Source organism: Epinephelus moara, chromosome 18 (assembly GCF_006386435.1).
Source record: "Epinephelus moara isolate mb chromosome 18, YSFRI_EMoa_1.0, whole genome shotgun sequence".
Lineage (NCBI taxonomy): Eukaryota > Metazoa > Chordata > Actinopteri > Perciformes > Serranidae > Epinephelus > Epinephelus moara.
This window is the reverse complement of record NC_065523.1, coordinates 36,817,855-36,835,750: the sequence shown is the minus strand read 5'-3', so window position 1 is coordinate 36,835,750 and position 17,896 is coordinate 36,817,855. Positions and strand designations below refer to the sequence as shown.

Genomic DNA, 17,896 nt, shown 5'->3' with positions numbered 1-17,896 from the left:
GGACCCCCCCCCCCCACACACACACACACACACACACACACCACCAGCCCTCCATGCAGCCTCCCCCTGCCTCTAGCTGTCCGTTGTACCCCACATCTCAGGCTGTCGAATCAATGCAGCACACCTCCCTCGCTTTCATTGTCTCTGCGTCGGCCCCGGCCAGCATCGCTGATGGAGTGAAAAACGGGAGAAAGGAGAAAGCGGGGGGTGGATGGGTGGTTGAGTAGGGGGGGGTGAATCATAGGGGCTCTCTCCCTCCTCCTGATGCTGCAGATCTTCATCTGCTCAGTGTTCAGGTGCTGAGTATCTTACTCCTCCTCCCCAAAGCTCTTTGTCTTTACATGTTAGTTTTAATGCACTTTATTCTGTCATAGAATTTCCTTCAGCCTGAAAGAGGAAAATCTAATTTATTTATTAGTGGAAATAGTTAAGTGCCCGTTTCAAACATGTCTGTTCAAAACTGGACGATTGCTTGGCCTGTGGTGCTGCTGCTTGCAGCTTTCTCCAGAACCACTCAACACTCAATTTCGAGTTTCTTTGGGTCCTGAGCAACACACCTGTCCCCCAAACACCTACCTTTATTATGATATGTTAAACTATTTTGCTATTCTTACTCATTGTACCCCGAAATAGTGTGCAAAAGCCACCTCTGTGTTCTGCTTCTAACTGTGTACGGCTGCATTTACCTGACAGAGACATGCTACTGGTTACGTTGCAGAATCAGATTTTACTCACAAAATGTAACAAATCAAATATGCTGCATTATTATTTATTTAATTATCTAGCATTTTAAAGCTCCACCTTCAACAGACGTTAAGTAAATGTATGTGCTGATAATGTGTTTCTTTTACTCTTCACTTTAACTAAGAATTTGAATGCAGGACTTAAACTGTACTTCTACAGTGTGGCGATACTTGACACTTGTATTATTCAGATTCCCATCTGTAAAGTCGGACGCTTTTGGGGGTCTGTGAATGCAGCGCAGGCTGAACTTTTAATACAAAAAGCTCTGGCAGCTCTGCATTTAAATAATCAGCTTTTCCATGTTTATCATGGACTGATACTTATGGACGAAGGGAAAGATATGTCGGCTGTGATTGGTTGTTCCGCATCACATGACATGGGGTGCAGGCTGCTGCGTTCCAAAAGTTCAACGCAGTTTATCTCAGGGCTCAGCCGTCGCACCCTGAAAAATAGGCAGTCAGGAACGCGTGTGCGCCGCAGCAGTTTCGCTCTGGCGTTTGAGCGCGCCTGTCTTTCGTCTACATTGAAAACAGTGAATTTGAGCGCGCAAAAAAAGCATGTGTGCTGCCCCTGAGGATTCTTCTTGACTTTGAGACGCACCAAGAGAGTCCTCGCTTTATTATCATTAGATTTTGGTGTTCCAGTTTGAGCCTTGCAGTTTGCTATGACTGTAGCTCCTTACTTCCTTCTCTCCAGAATCAGAGTGAGGTTTATTGCCAAGAAGGTTTTATGTGTTTGTTGTGTACAATACACACACATGAGGAAATATAAAAATGAAGGCAAACTAGCACAAAAGTCAAGAATATAAATATAGAAAGGGAATATGAAAATGAAAAAAGATACTATAATAATATGTGCCATGTCACTGTTGTATAATGAGTAAGTTGTACAGTTTTGTTCTCATGTTGAATTTCCTAAGTGATCCCCTGCACCCACCAGCACCCCGCCTATCCCCGGCAGTATCCTAATGCTATAAAGCTCATCTTATTGCAAGCAGAGTGGTGCAAGCAATAATTCTCCAGACAATCTGATTGTATTACAGCATCATTAAGAGCCGTCACACAGCAGCATTGTTCTCTCTCCGCTGCTCTCAATGCAGCCTGAGTGGCCCGAGCCAGACTGTTAGAAACCTGCATTGTGTTCAGCTGCAGCTCGGCTCTTTCAGTGTGTCACTCTGGCTGCTGGCAGCGCGGGCCTTGGCTGTTATCATAATCCATTCAGTTAACAAGCAGCATGTCTGCCTGCCCCACCTCTGTTGCACTTCTTGATTGGCTTATGTTGGACTTGACCTCAACATGTGTGTGCAAGGCCATCTGAGTAAAGCCAGGGACCAAATTTCAGGGTCATGTTGAGTTGAGGTCAACTTGGTTTAGAGAAAATATTTAACCTAAAACTTTACAATACATTGCAAGACATTAGACAGGGCAGAGCATTTTTTGTGTTGATAAATGCTGCCTGTAAGTTAGAGGGTGTGCATTTGTGATCTGTGATCATGCCTACATTTTGCTTTGTGTTCTGCTCCATTTATGCACAAGTTTCATTCACAAAAAGATTACATAAAAGCTTCAAGACAAATTTCACACCACATAGCTTTCAGTCCTGCTGTCAGAAATCAGCAGACAGAAAAACAGATTGCACATCTGCACCTCCACACCCCGTAAGTAATGTTTTAATGTAGGTGTGTTTCTCCTTCTGATCAGAAATGTGGGCTTTTCTTTTGGACATGCATCTCTCTCTACTAACTGTTGGTGAGTTGGTTTACGTTCAACGCACAGAGGCTGTGTGTCCAAAAAAACACAATTGAGACGTACATTCTGAATGTGCTGTGTACTTGTCCAAAAAATGCTTCTGAAACCCAAAATATGTCGACATATCCCACATGTCCGAATTGGAAAATGCTGTAAGGCCTAATTCAGAATATCAGAACAGAATATGCTGTTTACATGAGCTGTATCAAATTCGAAATATTGTCATATTTGAAATAATAGTGTAATATCTGTGCACACATTTCATGTAAACATTGTCACCATCAGACTTTAGCTCCAAGCTGTAATTAGTCATCAAAGCTCCAAATCAGCCATCAGTGGGTGTGTCTCACAGTCCAAAGATTTAACCACGTCTCTCTCACGGTTGTCAACGTTCGTCGCAGCAGGCGGCTCAAAACCACACAGTGTAAAGCAGCCTTAAAGCCATAGCTTAGCTGGGAGGCAGCCGAGGGAACGTAACCATCTCCAAGATGAATGAGAGAGTAGAATACAGTATGTTACAGGTGATGTAACGCTGAACAACCTGCATTAACACTAATGCCTGCCATACACTGGAAGACTTTGAAAGACTAAAGTCTGACACCCTCTCACATCATAAAACAGTGTAAGTTTGTAGTCACACACTGTAAGATTTTGCAAAGACTGGGGGTCCTGCAGGGTCAGTATTAACAAGATTAAAACTAGATTCCTTTTGAGATAATTTCCCATCCTGCTCCTGGAGGAAAATGTTGCACCAAACTCCCTTAAAGAACTATGACATTTTAACAATTCCTTACTTGTCCGCAAAAATGCACAACTCTAGAAACAGATAAAAGGCGTCACATGTCGACAGTTTTCTAGTCAATTCGGCATCAATATCATCCATAAAGATGAACTGCATTTTTGTACAAACTTTAAATTTGTGCTGGTTGGTGGATCAGATACACGCTGAATTAAACACTGACTCTTCTTCACTCCACACCTCCACCAGTTTCTCCTCCTATTCCATACAAAGGAACCGGGACTTGTTCATGTTCATGTGCCTCCCCGGAGTCCCCTCCATGGCTGCATCCAGAGCCCCTTTTACGCTGCCAGATTTCCAGCGAGTGTTGGGCCATTTTGCCGGCAAGCTGCGAGCGTTTAGACACACAGAGCTGGATTGGCGAGTTGATCCGAGGTGCCCAATTTTCCACCTCGGAGGGTAGACATATTGGTGGAACCTTTTTAGCGAGCAGCTAGTAGCAAGAGGGAAACACAAACCTGACAGACACTGTAAAGATGAGCAACTGGGGAGACAAGGAATTGCGCGCCCTCCTTGTCCTCGCAAACGAAGAGGCCATTAACCATCAGATGATGGGGACGGTGAAGAACGGGCCGACTTGTGAGAGAATCGCCGAAGGACTGACCAGCCGCGGCTTCCCTCCCACGTCACTGTTTACGTCACACGCTGAGCTACACGTTTTGTTACTTGCTCACGCCCCCCATTGCCCCGAAAAAGGCACATTCTGTATAAACAAAAGTAGGTAGGCGGCATTTTGCTGCACTCCCCGATTTTGTTTTGATACTGCCAATGCTGAAAAAAGACTGATTGGGCTTTCCTGCAAATTTGCACAGTTCCTATTTAAAAAGGACTCAAATGTCCACCCTCTGGACTTTGGACTGAGCCCTCTGGGACTTCAGTTGTACGTTCTGTGACATGTTCACCGTCTTCACGCAAAGTCTGCGAGGGCAGAGTTCACAAAGCCACTCGACAGTTTCACTCGTTGCATATTTAACATATTTAAACACGAATTCGTTCAGATTAAGGCATTATAATTCCTAAAGGCCGTAGAATATTATAATTGTCCCCCTGCTGAGAAAAAATGACTCCTGGACCACGTTTTTTTAAACACAAAAAATAGAGTAAATTCAACAACTTTTCCTGAGTCACTGCTGCATGTCACTAAGGATCATCTACAAGTCCTTATTAGTGATTCTTGCATAAGGCCCATTGAGTCAGCACAGTTGTAGCACTTCCTGAGTAAAAGGGCTCCACATATGTCTTCAGGCCAAACTCCAGTCAGTTAGCCATACATAGAGAGAGGAGCATAAGTTTCCTGTACATTAAATTAAGTGCAGCTGGATCTCACTGATGTTATTATCATTAAGCCTCTGGACTGTGTGGTGGCAGCCCTGCAGACTCTCTGACTATCACACTATCTGATAGGTGGGCTGTTATCCAGTCTTGTATTTGCCTGCTGAATCTCTAAGTGCAGCGGTAAAGTGATACGACTGATCAGTTAACAGGAGGAGCTATCTCTTGTGAAACAGACATTAGATTAAAAACAACATGGATATGAGATGGATGATAATCTGAGAGGGGGGCTGGTATAGTAAGACAGGGTCCAGGACTTAAAAGGTTGTGTTTGATTTGGGTTGTTAAACTTGTTTAATTCGATTAATTTGATTGATTTGATCAAGGTTTGTATTAGGACTGCCCAGTAGACCAACAGTCCTCATCAGGGTCCATCAGTGGACTAGTCTCCTGCATGTTTCTGATATGAATGTAATGATTAAATGATATATTTTGGTGGTTTGAGTTGAAGGTGTGAGAAAGAATAGTATCAGTAACATTGTTAACACTGTGCTACATTACAGAGAAATACAAACCGTACTAATGAACCTTCATTAATATAGGCCTATATTTTATCTCCAAGTGCACGTCACACACTGAGCGAGCCGCCTGTTAATGACGCTGTGGGCTAATGGGCATGTAGCTACTTCCATGTTTCAGATGATACGTCATGTTTGTAGTCGACCAATGAAGATGAGTTTACATATCACCTTGGGTTCGTCCTTCACCTTCTCAAAATGATCCCACACTTTGGATTTCCTGCCCGACATGTTATTAACTAGCCTGTGGAATAACCGCAGGTACCAGCCCTGGAAATTAACCTGACGAGGACACTTCCTGTGTCTGTCCTTTCAAATTAAATTCACACATGGTCCAGTTTTAAAGCGATAATGCGACTAAGCGACCAATGAAATCTTGCCGACTAATGACCTTTCTGGCAATATAACCTTTATTGATAAAATATTTATTTGTAAAAGGATATAACTTGACAAGTATGTACTTCTCGCTGCACCTTTCCAGATGTGAAATACTTTCATTCTGTTGCATATTGAGTTTGCTATAAATATATTTGCTTGGTGTTCTTGTTTTCTTTTCTGACTTACTTTTTTTCACATGTTAGAAATAAAATCATAAAAATCTATAGTCTAGATTAGATCATCAGAGAGGAAGAAAGGAAATGTTTCTTTAAAGGAACACTGCAGAATTGTCAGTTACTGTTTTTAAACTGTAAAGCCAGCCACAGATTCACTCTCGTTTGGTGTTTCGCCTCATTACATTTGCATTTTTTCTGTGCCGTGTCTCGTGATGCCTGCTGTTTACAGTCTGGCACCTGGTCGCTACCTTTTTATAAAGTCCCGATATCACCTGAGGGCTGTGGAGGTACACACCCAAAAACGTCCTGAACACAGAAAATACAGGCAGAGGGCGGAGTCTCTGCAGAAAAACACACCGCCACACACTGAGAGTGGGTCAAAAGTGAGGGTTGAGTTTATACATTGCTTTGTAGGAAAATCCTGTGTAGTATATCTTTAAATTTATTGATAAAATGTTTTTTAAATGGTGAAGATTCTAATCTTGTTTTTTTTGTTTTTTGTTTTGTTTTTTTGTTCAAAATAAAATCTAAGAATCAAAAAAACAAATCTATATCTATTAAACTAACTACTAACTACTTATTAAACTTTTGGTAGCTTATGAGAAAAATAAAATCAATTGCTTTGTTTTTAGTCCACAAAATACGTGTTGCTGCAATAATAATGACTGAAGTGAGATGAAGACACTGAAAACTGTATCCTGTTAGATAAAACAGAAGTTGATGAAGTTTTCCTTTTGGGGACAAAAGTTGGAGTTCGGACCGAATGCAATGATTGGTTGAGCGTCCTGTCTGTCTTCCCCACGTGGAGGCCTCCGACTGATATAACTGCTCGCGTAACATCTAGCTAGCTAGTAACAGGGACGCTTGTGGATATAAACTTTTCTCCGTAACAATGGCAGACAAATTCGGACCACGGCTTCCACCTCCAGCCGCTCCAACAGGGAAATCAGTTGGCAAAAGAAAGAATATAGCAGAAAAAGCTAACACTAAGAGAGAACTCGATGCTGCAAGAGCCAAAACTCGGGTCAACATCGGCTCTGCTTTCGAGCGATGGCGAAGACTGATGCAGCTTCATCCTGAGACAAAAAGGGACGAGATGGTCGCAGAGTTTCTGCTGGACTGGTATTTTCAGTTTGCCTCTAATGTAACATATAACGTTATATATAACAACACAGCACAGTTGCTAATGTTACTCCGCACATGCAAACACAGTCAGCATATATTCATACATTCGACTTGTACTCTGCCAACGTGCTGATAGCAAGATGATACAAAGGCAGACGGTGTGCTGAACAATATCAGGTGAAACTTTGGAGGATAAAATTTGACAGTGGTGTGTTCAGGGTCATCTGGTGGGTAATGTGAGCTGTTGTACAGTACAGCACAGGTGTGTGTGTGTGTGTGTGTGTGTGTGTGTGTGTGTTTAAAGTGTGTGTGTTGGGGGGTTCTGTTACACAGACGTTCATCCAGTCATTTGCTACGCGATACGTCGCTCCTGATACCAGGATCGGATATCTATTGAAGAAGAGACACCTTCATTGTCGTCTCTAACAGATGTTATTTGCAAGGACACCTAACGGTCACCAGAGCAGACACCGCTGATTACTGTTTGTTCACAAACAAACACCACGAGGTTCAAACCTTGTGTGTGTGTGTGTGTGTGTGTGTGTGTGTGTGGCTGAACTGTGTGTTTGGTCGACATGCTGAATCGTGGCCAAATCGTTGCAGTGACAGTCAGTGGTGTTTATAATGTGAATATCTGGGTGTTAAATGTTCATCTGCAGTTTTCTGTAGTGTCTAAGTAGAATGGGACTGTTTGGTGGAAACGGGGCTTTTAGCAACATTACCGTCTAATGGTGTAACTTCATTACTCACTCAGTGACTCAGGGACTGACTCGTATTTATAGGGCTGGCCCATGCTTTGCTGCGGTCCAGCCAAAAAGAGTCAGTCATAAAGATGCTTTAATATGTTGCTCAAAGAGCTGTTTGTCATGTTCTGGACACACAAACAAGCTCAACTTCTTTCACAGCCTCATAGACATGCTGCTCTTTTTAATCAAGACTCTTTATCACTGTAAGCTCATCAACATCAGACGACTATCAGACAATCAGCCTTGAACGAGCTCTCGACGTGATTCATGCTTAGTGTTTTAGTCTACTTACATAAAGTCGTTTGCAGAATTGCATCAGGTTCTCAGTGCAGAAGTAGATTATCGATCAGAGGAGCACAGTGTGAGTGCTCTTTCAGGAATGGTAAGTAGCTTCCCCTCCCGGCTTGTTTGTCTTGTAGTGTTTCAGCTGTGTAGAAAGTTTACTGTGTGTTCTTTGCTCTTCCACAGGGGTGACCCCAGCCTCGTCAAACTAAACGTAGCCATAACCTGTGGTTACCTCCTTTATGGTGAGCTATTTTTGTTTGTACTTCTGTTGAAGACTCCTGCTTGTGTACAGTCAATGAGCGCAGTCAGTCAGTGTGCTGTATGGTGTAAACACAAAGGAGAGGGACTTCAACCTGAAGTGACCTGACTAGAGTTCGAAGCTATAAATGACATCTGGCAATCTGCACTTTGATGTGATCGAAAATCAAAAACTTATTTTACACAATAGAGGGAACAGTGTGAGTCAGACAGTGCCTCTCATGGACTATTTTGTCGAGCCTGGATACTCCACTCAGACTGTTTTTATAAATTAAAGGTTATGACCTCAGTTTAAAGCTGGAGTGCTGAACTTTTGTCGCCCCCTTCTGGCAGTGAGAGTAATTACACAGACACTTTCACAGAATCACATAACGACAAATGAAGCATTGAGAAGACAAAATTAAAAAGCAGTGCCACACAGAAAAGACAATAACACAAAACAAAAGCCAGTCTTGCAAATTTCCAAGTTTCGTTCTGCCTGTTCAACGTAAAACACATCACTTCCTGTGAACCTGCACGGGAAAGCCGCCACAGACACTAAGAGTGTTTTCATACTTGGTCCTTTTCAGCGCCCTAAAAACAGACTCAGAGTGGTGACTTAAAATTTTTTGCACATATGTGAACACTACAAGAGAACTCAGACCCCTCTGAAGCAAACCGAACCGAGTCCTCAGTGCAGTTCACTTCACCACATAGGCCTGTAACAGTTGCAAGGACGCAGGACGAGGAGTAGTTAGGTCCACAGAAGATACCTCACGTCTCCAGATGTGGAATGTAGAATACAAGGCTAAGTTTATTTGAGAGCGAGGAGCTTCATAACCGCACTGCAGTGTCACATCAAAGTAAAAACAGAAACAACATCAATATATATTATATATAGTGTGAACAGAAAGAGAACTGACTCCCTTTTCTGTCGGTCCACTTTTTGGTGCACTTTCAGAGGACTGAGTTTGGTTCGTTATAAAAGGACAAAATGTGAAAACACCAATCAGCATTGTGTGAACTCGTTTGACAAGGGCTTGTCTGTGATGCTCATGTGTACATCCCGCACTCCAGCTTAAATTTTATAGCACATTTTAAGCCTCAAATGTTTTCCTCAATGTCAACGACAGATATTTTTTGTCATGTTAAACTTCTCCTGTTCACTGGTGCAGGTGCTGCTCCTTAAAGTCACTCCATTAAAGTTACAAACACCAGAGCAATGCTGGTTATTTTAGATTGAATGCATATTCAGCTGCAGAAGAGGCCGTCTGCACTTTGAGGTGTGAAATTTAAGGTGCACTGATAAAAGAGAAACATATAAAGGGAACAATATGAGTGAGAAAGTGGTGTTCATGCCTTGTTTTGTCTTTCCCTGACTCTGACTGCTTTAGAAATGGAAGGTTATGATAAATGTGTCCACACTTTCTGCCCCCGTATACATGTTCTCTACATTTCAACCTCTTCTAAGCCTTTAAAGGTAGTTGTGTTTATAATCATCCTCCCAGTCAGTGTGCCATCTCTCTAACCAACCTGTCCCCCTGTCCTCTAGACCTTGTGCTGCTAGCATGTAACTGGAGCACTATGGGAGACAGCTTTTTTGTCTGTCACCACTTGGCGGCGCTCTATGCATATGGATATGTGCTGGTGAGTCAACCACTCTTCAAAACCTGAGTGTATAACAGGCTGTCTGTTAAAGAGTCTGTAATGTCTTAAATTAATTTACGATGAATATGAGGAGTAAAAAGTCATTAAGTCGTCTTAAATTAGAATTTATGAGGTCTTAATAGCAACATTTATCTAATTTTATTTATTCATCTTCAAGTTCTTTGTGTTCAAATAAATCAACCAACTTTTCACTGAAAGTAATGCTGTCTTTTTCCAAAGTCTGTCATAAATTTAGATGAAATATTATTTTGTAAAGGTCTTAAAAAGCATTAAATTTAAGTGTCCGATATCTGTAGACACCCTGTACAAACTTCAATAGCAATTAGAGACACTATATTATTTATATAATGTATCTGTGTCATTTAGCGTGACTGTGTGTGTGTTTGGTCATTGCAGACACGTGGCGTGCTTCCCTACTTTGCCAACTTTCGCCTCATTTCAGAGTTGTCCACACCTTTTGTGAACCAAAGGTTAGTCAGCCTCACTGGAGACGTATTCCTCTGTTGGTCAACATATCCCAGGATTCAAACCACCCTGTGTTTGACGTATTTTCTACTCCAACATTTCTAATTTGGAGGTTGCATTAGCCTTCCTCGTTGTCTGTCGTGTTGACGGACAGGGTCGTAAAAATTCTGTCAAGTGTGTAGGATTTTTGGGATGTATTAGCTGAAATGTAATATAACTAGTATGTTTTTCACAGTGTAAACTCACCTGAAATTAAGAATCATGGAGTTTTCGTTACCTTAGAATGAGACGCTTATATCTACATAGGGAGCAGCTTCTTGTTTATGGAGATCGCCATGTTCACCATTAGGGCTGCAACAGTTAGTCGACTAATCGATGACTAATCAACTATTAAAATAATCAGTGACTATTTTAGTAGTCAACTAATCGGTTTAAGTCATTTTTCATAGAAAAGTACTATAAAAGTACCCAAAATACTCTTACTGCAGCTTCTTACGTTCAGATATTGGCAGCTTTACACACTCTCCCATGACGGTGAACTAAAACCCTTTGGTGTGAGCACGAAACAAGACATTAGATGACATCATTATGGGGTTTGGGAGAGACAGACTGACATTTTTCTACATTTTAACACTCGTACTCGTCGTCCTCCGCTTATCCGGGTCTGGGTCACGGGGGCAGCAGCTTCAGCAAAGAAGCCCAGACAGTCCTCTCCCCAGCCACTTCCGTCAGCTCTTCCGAGGGAACCCCGAGGCGTTCCCAGGCCAGCCGGGCGATGTAATCCCTCGTGTCCTGGGGCAGCCCCGAGGTCTCCTCCTGGTTGGACATGCCCGAAACACCTCCCAAGGGAGGCGTCCGGAAGGCATCCTTACCAGATGCCCGAACCACCTCAACTGGCTCCTTTCGATGTGCAGGAGCAGCGGCTCTACTCCGAGCCAAGATCCCGAGATACTTAAACTCTTCCACCTGAGGCAGGACACAATCGTTGGAGTAGTCCGTTTGTTTCAGAGAAGAAGAGACGTCTGCGAACAGTTCAGCTCCCACTAACTGTTTAGATTGATCCATACTGTGTGATACTGTGATCCATGCAGTCAGTTTTTGAACAGGCTGCTCTAAGTCAAGCCAATAAGATCATCAGTGACTCTTCTCATCATAATCAACCAGATTATGACAATTTGCTGACTGATGATATTTTTATTTATTTATCTTTTTGTGTTTCTTAGTGCTACGTTGGGTATAATGTTGATTTGGCTGTGTACTATGCTGCAGTATGGGTGACAATAAAGTTAATCTTGATCTTAAACCCTCCTGAACAATGAACGCTGAAGGAATTCTAAGTTTCTAAGAAGTTTCAGCTGGTTGCAATTTGCAATCCTCACCACTAGATGCCACTAAATCCCCCTAAACCTTACACACTGATCCTTTAAATGTGGATATGACAACTTTGAACATTCCAGTCAGATGTCAGATTTCTCTGTCGTTGCTCAGAAAATATTAGTTAACGCGACCTCTGTTCTTCTTCCTCCAGGTGGTTCTTCGAGGCGTTAAAGTACCCCCGCTCACATCGGCTGGTGGTGCTAAACGGCGTCGCCATGGCGGTGGTGTTCTTCCTGGTACGCACTGCCGTCATGCCATCTTACTGGGCCAGTGTATTCGCCACCTTTGGCACTCCAGAATTTGAGCGGCTGGGCTTGGGCGCCCAGGTGGCCTGGATCACCTCCTGCATCGCCCTGGACATCTTGAACCTTATCTGGATGTATAAGATCACCCGTGGCTGCTACAAGGTCCTGACCGGGAGGGGAGGACGAAAGGTCAAGGAGGCAGCAGAGAAGGAGTCTTCCCCAGACGGGAAGCACGTCAACAACCACACAGACTAAAGAGATGTAGAGCAAAGGATAAGTAGACATGGACATGAGCAGGGAGGGAGGCTGGACATCCAGGAACCTCACAGCCTCTCTCGGCTGCTACAGCCTCAGCGTCCCTCCCTCCAATCCCCAATCTCAGCCCTTGATCTCCTTGTAGTTGGCTAGTGGACCGGGCTAGTCCTCAGGTCCTGACCCCAACACGAGACAAAGAGACTGCTCTTTGACTTGCACAAGCACCAGCCTTCGCAGCCTCAGTGTTAGCCTGCTGGGCGATAGCTTTTGGTCGCAGACAACAAGGTAGAGCTCACAAGCACACTTTTAACTCCGTCTGTCACTCGCCTCTTTCGCCCCCACCGCCATTCCTGTCCCATCTCCCCTCAGTCTCCTCTCACGCTCAACTTCAGCCAAAGCCCAATCCTCTGAAGTGCCTGTGAAAGACAGGAAAGCAATAATTGTGGAGGAATAAGATCACAAAGTCTAACAGAGCTACACCCCTTCAGAAGACAACCATCTTTCGCTCTCGCTACTGCTCCCAAACAACAGGAGGCTTCTCCTGTCGTTTGCACTCCGTCCACACCCGAGGAGACGTGGCGCACAGAGCGACGTCCTCCCCCATCAGATCCATACAGTGTTTGTGAATCTATAGGGCTCTTGTCTTAAACTCATCAGACCTCACAAAGAGACAGAAGAAACACCATAATGCCTCTTCTACAGTATCACCTGCTGTGGCCTCCTTGTAACAAGTGGCGCCTGCCTATATCACCAGCCATGCCCCTCCAACCTCCTTACAATTTGGATTATATATTAAGAATCTAAATATGCATGCAGGAGAGAGAAAGACCCGCTCTCCAACATCCTTAGCTTGTCACGGGACGATTTTGCCTTTTCAGTATTCATGGTGTTGTTTGTATTGTCTTATTTTACACACACTGATGTCCTTCGCAGTTACGTGTCTAATTCAGATCTCATCCATTGCAACCCTCTGCCTCACTGGATAAGGCTCCACTATCCAGCTTGAACGTTTGGTTTTGTTCTACCTCTCCCCCTGCCTTACAAAGACTTCAACCCCGCCATCATGAGTTAATCAACACTTTCTTTGTTCCTCTTTCCACTGTAAAGAGTGATTTTAGCCTTTAACGTGTTATCTGTTGTGATATCACTGGTTCAGAGGGACTCCTCCGCGTCTCCTCCGCTTTTTTTTCCCAGCCAGTGCAGTGAAACAGAGCGGCATCACTTTTCTCGTCAGTGTATCTTTCTAGAGAAACACCCCCGGAGGCTTTTATACTTCCTCTTATCTCCTTTGTTCTCGGTGACTCTGAGAACCTAATTTGGGACGGGAGTGGAAAAAGTCCACACACACACACAAACACTTGTGGATGTGTGAACATTTTCCACTCTCCTCCTCAAGTTTGCACAAGCAGAGCGTAGCGTGCAAACTGTACACTGTATTTGGTGCCCTTCTTAAACACTGACATGGTGCTCTTTTGTTTCTGTTGCAGAATGTCAGCAGTAGGAATGCTAGCAATATGACATTTTTCAAAAGTTTCTAATTAATTTGGATGTACCGATCTGTGATAAGAATCTGTTGGAATCAGTGTGGCAATCTGCATGTTGTTTTGTTTTCTCTATAAACTGTAAATCATCACTACGGAGCATGGTAAGACGGACATATCTCTGTGATGCCTTAGCGAATAGTCGAGATAGATGTATAACATCTAAATATTAACTGCATTAATCTGTTGCTTAAAGGGGTTTGTCTTCCAGATGATTTTGCCTCTCAGAGCAGACTGACTGCATGAACTTTGATTCCTTTCTCCTCTCCCTGCATGTCTGTACAGTATATACACACACAGTAGCTACCTTCTGCGTACTGTATGGCTAACTCACTAATCATCACCTTCACATTCTCTGTGTGCCACTGGGCATTACTCGGTTTTACAAATTCATTAACTCTTGTCTTTGTACTCTAATGGCTACATAGCTGAATCATGACAGACAGACAGAGATACAGGAGGATGTTTCAGATTTGTTTTTTGTCACTCTAGAAATTTAGAAAAGACAAGCTGGCGTGTGTACTCCTGTTTCCTTTTCGCTTAAAGGAGAACTCCACCGACTCAGCATATCACTCCTATAGAGAGGCGAAGCTCCGCCCCTTCCTGTGTCCCCCATGGGACTTTATTTCAGAAAAAATAGAGTCGTTTTTCTGTAGGCCGACGTGAGCGTAAACATGGCACTGGTACCCTCTTCGAAATGTCTGAGATTTTTCATTTGATTTTGGATTATTGCTGAAAATAAGCTTGGCGCAAAACAAACGTTTATGATACTTCAGCAGGATTTAAACTTGTGCAGCAGAGCCTACAGCGCTGTGAGCATTTATATTTGTGCAGTGTGTCTGTGTCACTCTGCAGTTACACCTCCAAAACACACATTAAACACACATTAAACACACATTAAACATGGCTTAATAGAGACAGTTTCAAACACAAGTACACAAATCAGCTTCACTATAACTCGCAGCATTCACAGACAAACACTTGTCTTTATCTGGACACATTTTCCCACAAATACAACATGCTAACGTTATTAGCACAAGCCTATGGCATTTTACATTGTATAAATTAGCCTAGCAGCTAGCAGACTTTTCCTCTACTCTACTCCATTACAACTCACAAGGTTCACTGACAAAACAACTGTCTTATACTAAACATGTTTTCCAAACAAATACAACATGCTAACGTTATTAGCACATAAATAAATTAGCTTAGCAGCTAGCGAACTTTTCCTCTACTCATATTCCAGCCAGGATAAATCACACACAAGACTTAAAATGCTATTATTGTCTACAGAATTTATTGTTTCTTATCTGTGAAATACAAGTAAATCAAAGCGTCGACACAGAGCCTACGCCGTAGTTACAGCGTCGATTCACCACAGAAGTATAAATTCCGCCTTACATGTTTTGTTTAGCAAGATGAGCACACCATTTTCATGATTATTGAAGCCTAAATGCCATCGCCGGAGGTAAAAAGCTACCATAAGGCTACTAACGAACTACATTACAGTCGCATGACCTAACGTCGCCACCATAACAAGACTGTACAGCCGTGTTCAGCGCAGCTCAGCGTCATGACGTTCTGTTGTCTCATTTAGCCACTGTAACAACTACGTTTTTCAAGACACATAGAAGCTTCAGCGTTCACAAGTTCACAAGTCACTGATGAATTATATGTTGTAGAACAAAACGTGACCTTATTCCAGACATCTAAACAAAAACTCACTGACTTTGAGACGAGGGAACCAGGAGTTGTAAAATGCTAACTCATTTCAGGGTTGTAGGTCTTTCTCTGCACGGTAGTTAATTGCGAGACTTTTTTTTCCCGTTTGACTTCCTTCATGGATTACACATGATTTTAAGGAATTCAGTAGGTCCTTTTGCAAATAGGGATGTCAACTCTTATTCAGTTCACTGCTGAGAGTATTTTTGATCGGTTAATTTTGCTCCTCCTCAGCTTACTGCGCTGCACACCTCCAGGGTCTGCAGGGAGCTAGCTCAACTGATTCAGATTTTTTTGTAACTGAGATTTTGGACCGTTGTGTTGGACAGCGGTTTCCATCACCGTCATCAAAACAGTGTGTTCATCCCTCCAGTGGAGTTCAGAGACTGGTAGAATCAATGCCAAGGCGCGTTGAAGCTGTTCTGGTGGTACGTGGAGGCCCAGCACCTTCTTACGACACTTCGTGTTGGTCGGTGGAGTTCCCCTTTAAGTCTTAGCAGTTGGATGGATGATTAGAGTAGTCTGGTGGTGTTTTCACTGTGGATCTCTAAAGCACACTCCCTGTGGAGCAACGACTCAGCGACCTCCCGCATCTCTGTCTGTCACCACCGAGGAGGGGCTACAGTATCTTGTGCCTTTTACACAAATAGTAGTGGGTGTGATGCAGTCAGATTTGGATCAGCATGACTTTCTAATGTAATCCCCAGTGATTATCTCCTCTGTATTCCACATGTATACTCTCTGTATATATTTTTATAATCTGCCTGCACAATGATTAATCCGGCCAAGTATTATAATCCAAAGCTGATCCTGTCGGAGGCCTGTTTTGTGTTGTGCTCTCCTGAATGCAGGGGCATGTCTCTATGAATGTTGTGATGGGTGACTTAGTGGCATTAAGATGAGCTCACAGCGTCCAAGGTGATGAGAATGGAAACTATATTTTTTTGACATAAGCTCTTTAAGATGTATAGTTGGCAGGAAGGCTAACATCTCAATTCTCCGGCCTCCTAAACTCAAAGCTGTGAATAGTTGTAGAATAAAACTGTAATATCGTTCCTAATAATCTGACAACACTGTGGGAGATTTCCTGAGACTGGCCGACGCTGATCAAAGCGCCGCGTGCTTTGAGTTTAGACTGAGACTGCGCTCCGCTGCAGCTCTCGTGCACAAAGTCAAAACTACACACGTTAGAATCACAGTGTGTCGGACAAACTGAGAGTTTTTGTATCTGTCAGGGTTTTCTACAGAATATATTTCAAGACCTGATATTTGTGCTGCGTCTCACACCCTGGGGCTGTTTGGAAAATAGACCGGATGGATTGAATTTGATAAGGCTGCTATTGAAAGGCCGTGATCTGTGTTGTATCAGGTGAGAACGACCACATTGCCTTTGTTTCTTTGGGGAGGCCAACATTCATTATGTTATATAATGAATATATTTAAATATATATATTAAAAAGGTATACACAAATGTGTATATATCTGTGATCAAATATTGAAACCAGATGCACACTGTACTAATTAAACCTCTGTTTTGGTCGTGTTTGGTGTTAAATTTGATGAGTTCTTCACAGAGCTGCATCACAACCTGGTACTGAGCACTGTACTCTACCGACGATCGTCTCAAGGTTACACGTGGTACTTGGGCAACTACGATTTTGGCCCCATTTCTGTTTTTCTGAAGTATTTGATTTAAAGTTCGATCCTTGGTGTACAATGAAATAAGATGGATTGAATTCAGTTTCATGACGGTGACAACATTTGTGTAATGATTAAGAACGACTGGAAAAATTGCAAACTCATAAATAACTTGACTTTATTTTTCTTTTGAATGATTTGCCAGTTTGGCTTCTGTTCCTTCCCCTTTGTTTTGTCTGTTTTTATTTTTTGTCTTTTAATGCAATGCAATTTCTTGTTATGATCTGTTCATGTTTTTCTGGAGATTTTAATGTGAAACAGCCTACACTACACGCAGGCCTTAGGGTCCTCGTCTGAGCATTACCTTGTGACTCGGATTGTCGTCGTCTACAATGACCACTACTAATGATCTTGTAATTGTAGTGCTGAAAGCTGAGACTTACTTGAAAGTGTTGCTCTTCAATAAAGTTGAAGACGAGAGAAAATCATTGTTGGACTTCATTTTTTTACTTGTGTGTTTATCCTCACTGTGCCCACCTCTGTAGCTGCCTGGATACATTGAATTTCTGGGTTGTACGTCAAACGTCCACTTGCTTGCAAAAATGAACTGATAAGATTTTGGTGGTCCAAGGTCATGCTGGAACCCAATCACCAGAATAAATGTTGACGTACGTTTTTGCAAACCACTACTTATTATGTAGTTGATACATTTCAACTTTATGTTTCAACACCGCTGTGGTTAAACGTGTGGTTAGGTTTAGGCACAAACACTGCTTGGTTATGGTTAGGCAAAGGTCATGTTTCGCGGCACCGTCCTGGCAGGAAACACAGCGACGTCCCAGTAAAAATTAACCACGTATGGTGACACTATGCTTGTAAAAAATGTCACAAAAATAA

At 42.8% G+C, this 17,896-nt stretch overlaps 1 protein-coding gene across 1 annotated transcript in view; it reads left to right on the top strand.

Moving 5' to 3' along the window:
- The window catches only part of tlcd4b (TLC domain containing 4b), a 31,605-nt gene extending 14,121 nt beyond the window's left edge, over positions 1 to 17,484 (top strand). The window contains exons 4-7 of the mRNA XM_050069033.1: positions 8,035 to 8,093; positions 9,641 to 9,735; positions 10,153 to 10,226; positions 11,750 to 17,484. Of these exons, the coding sequence (XP_049924990.1) occupies positions 8,035 to 8,093; positions 9,641 to 9,735; positions 10,153 to 10,226; positions 11,750 to 12,098 (577 nt within the window). The 3' untranslated portion in view covers positions 12,099 to 17,484. The remainder of the gene's footprint in view (positions 1 to 8,034; positions 8,094 to 9,640; positions 9,736 to 10,152; positions 10,227 to 11,749) is intronic.
- The last annotated feature ends 412 nt before the right edge of the window (positions 17,485 to 17,896 follow it).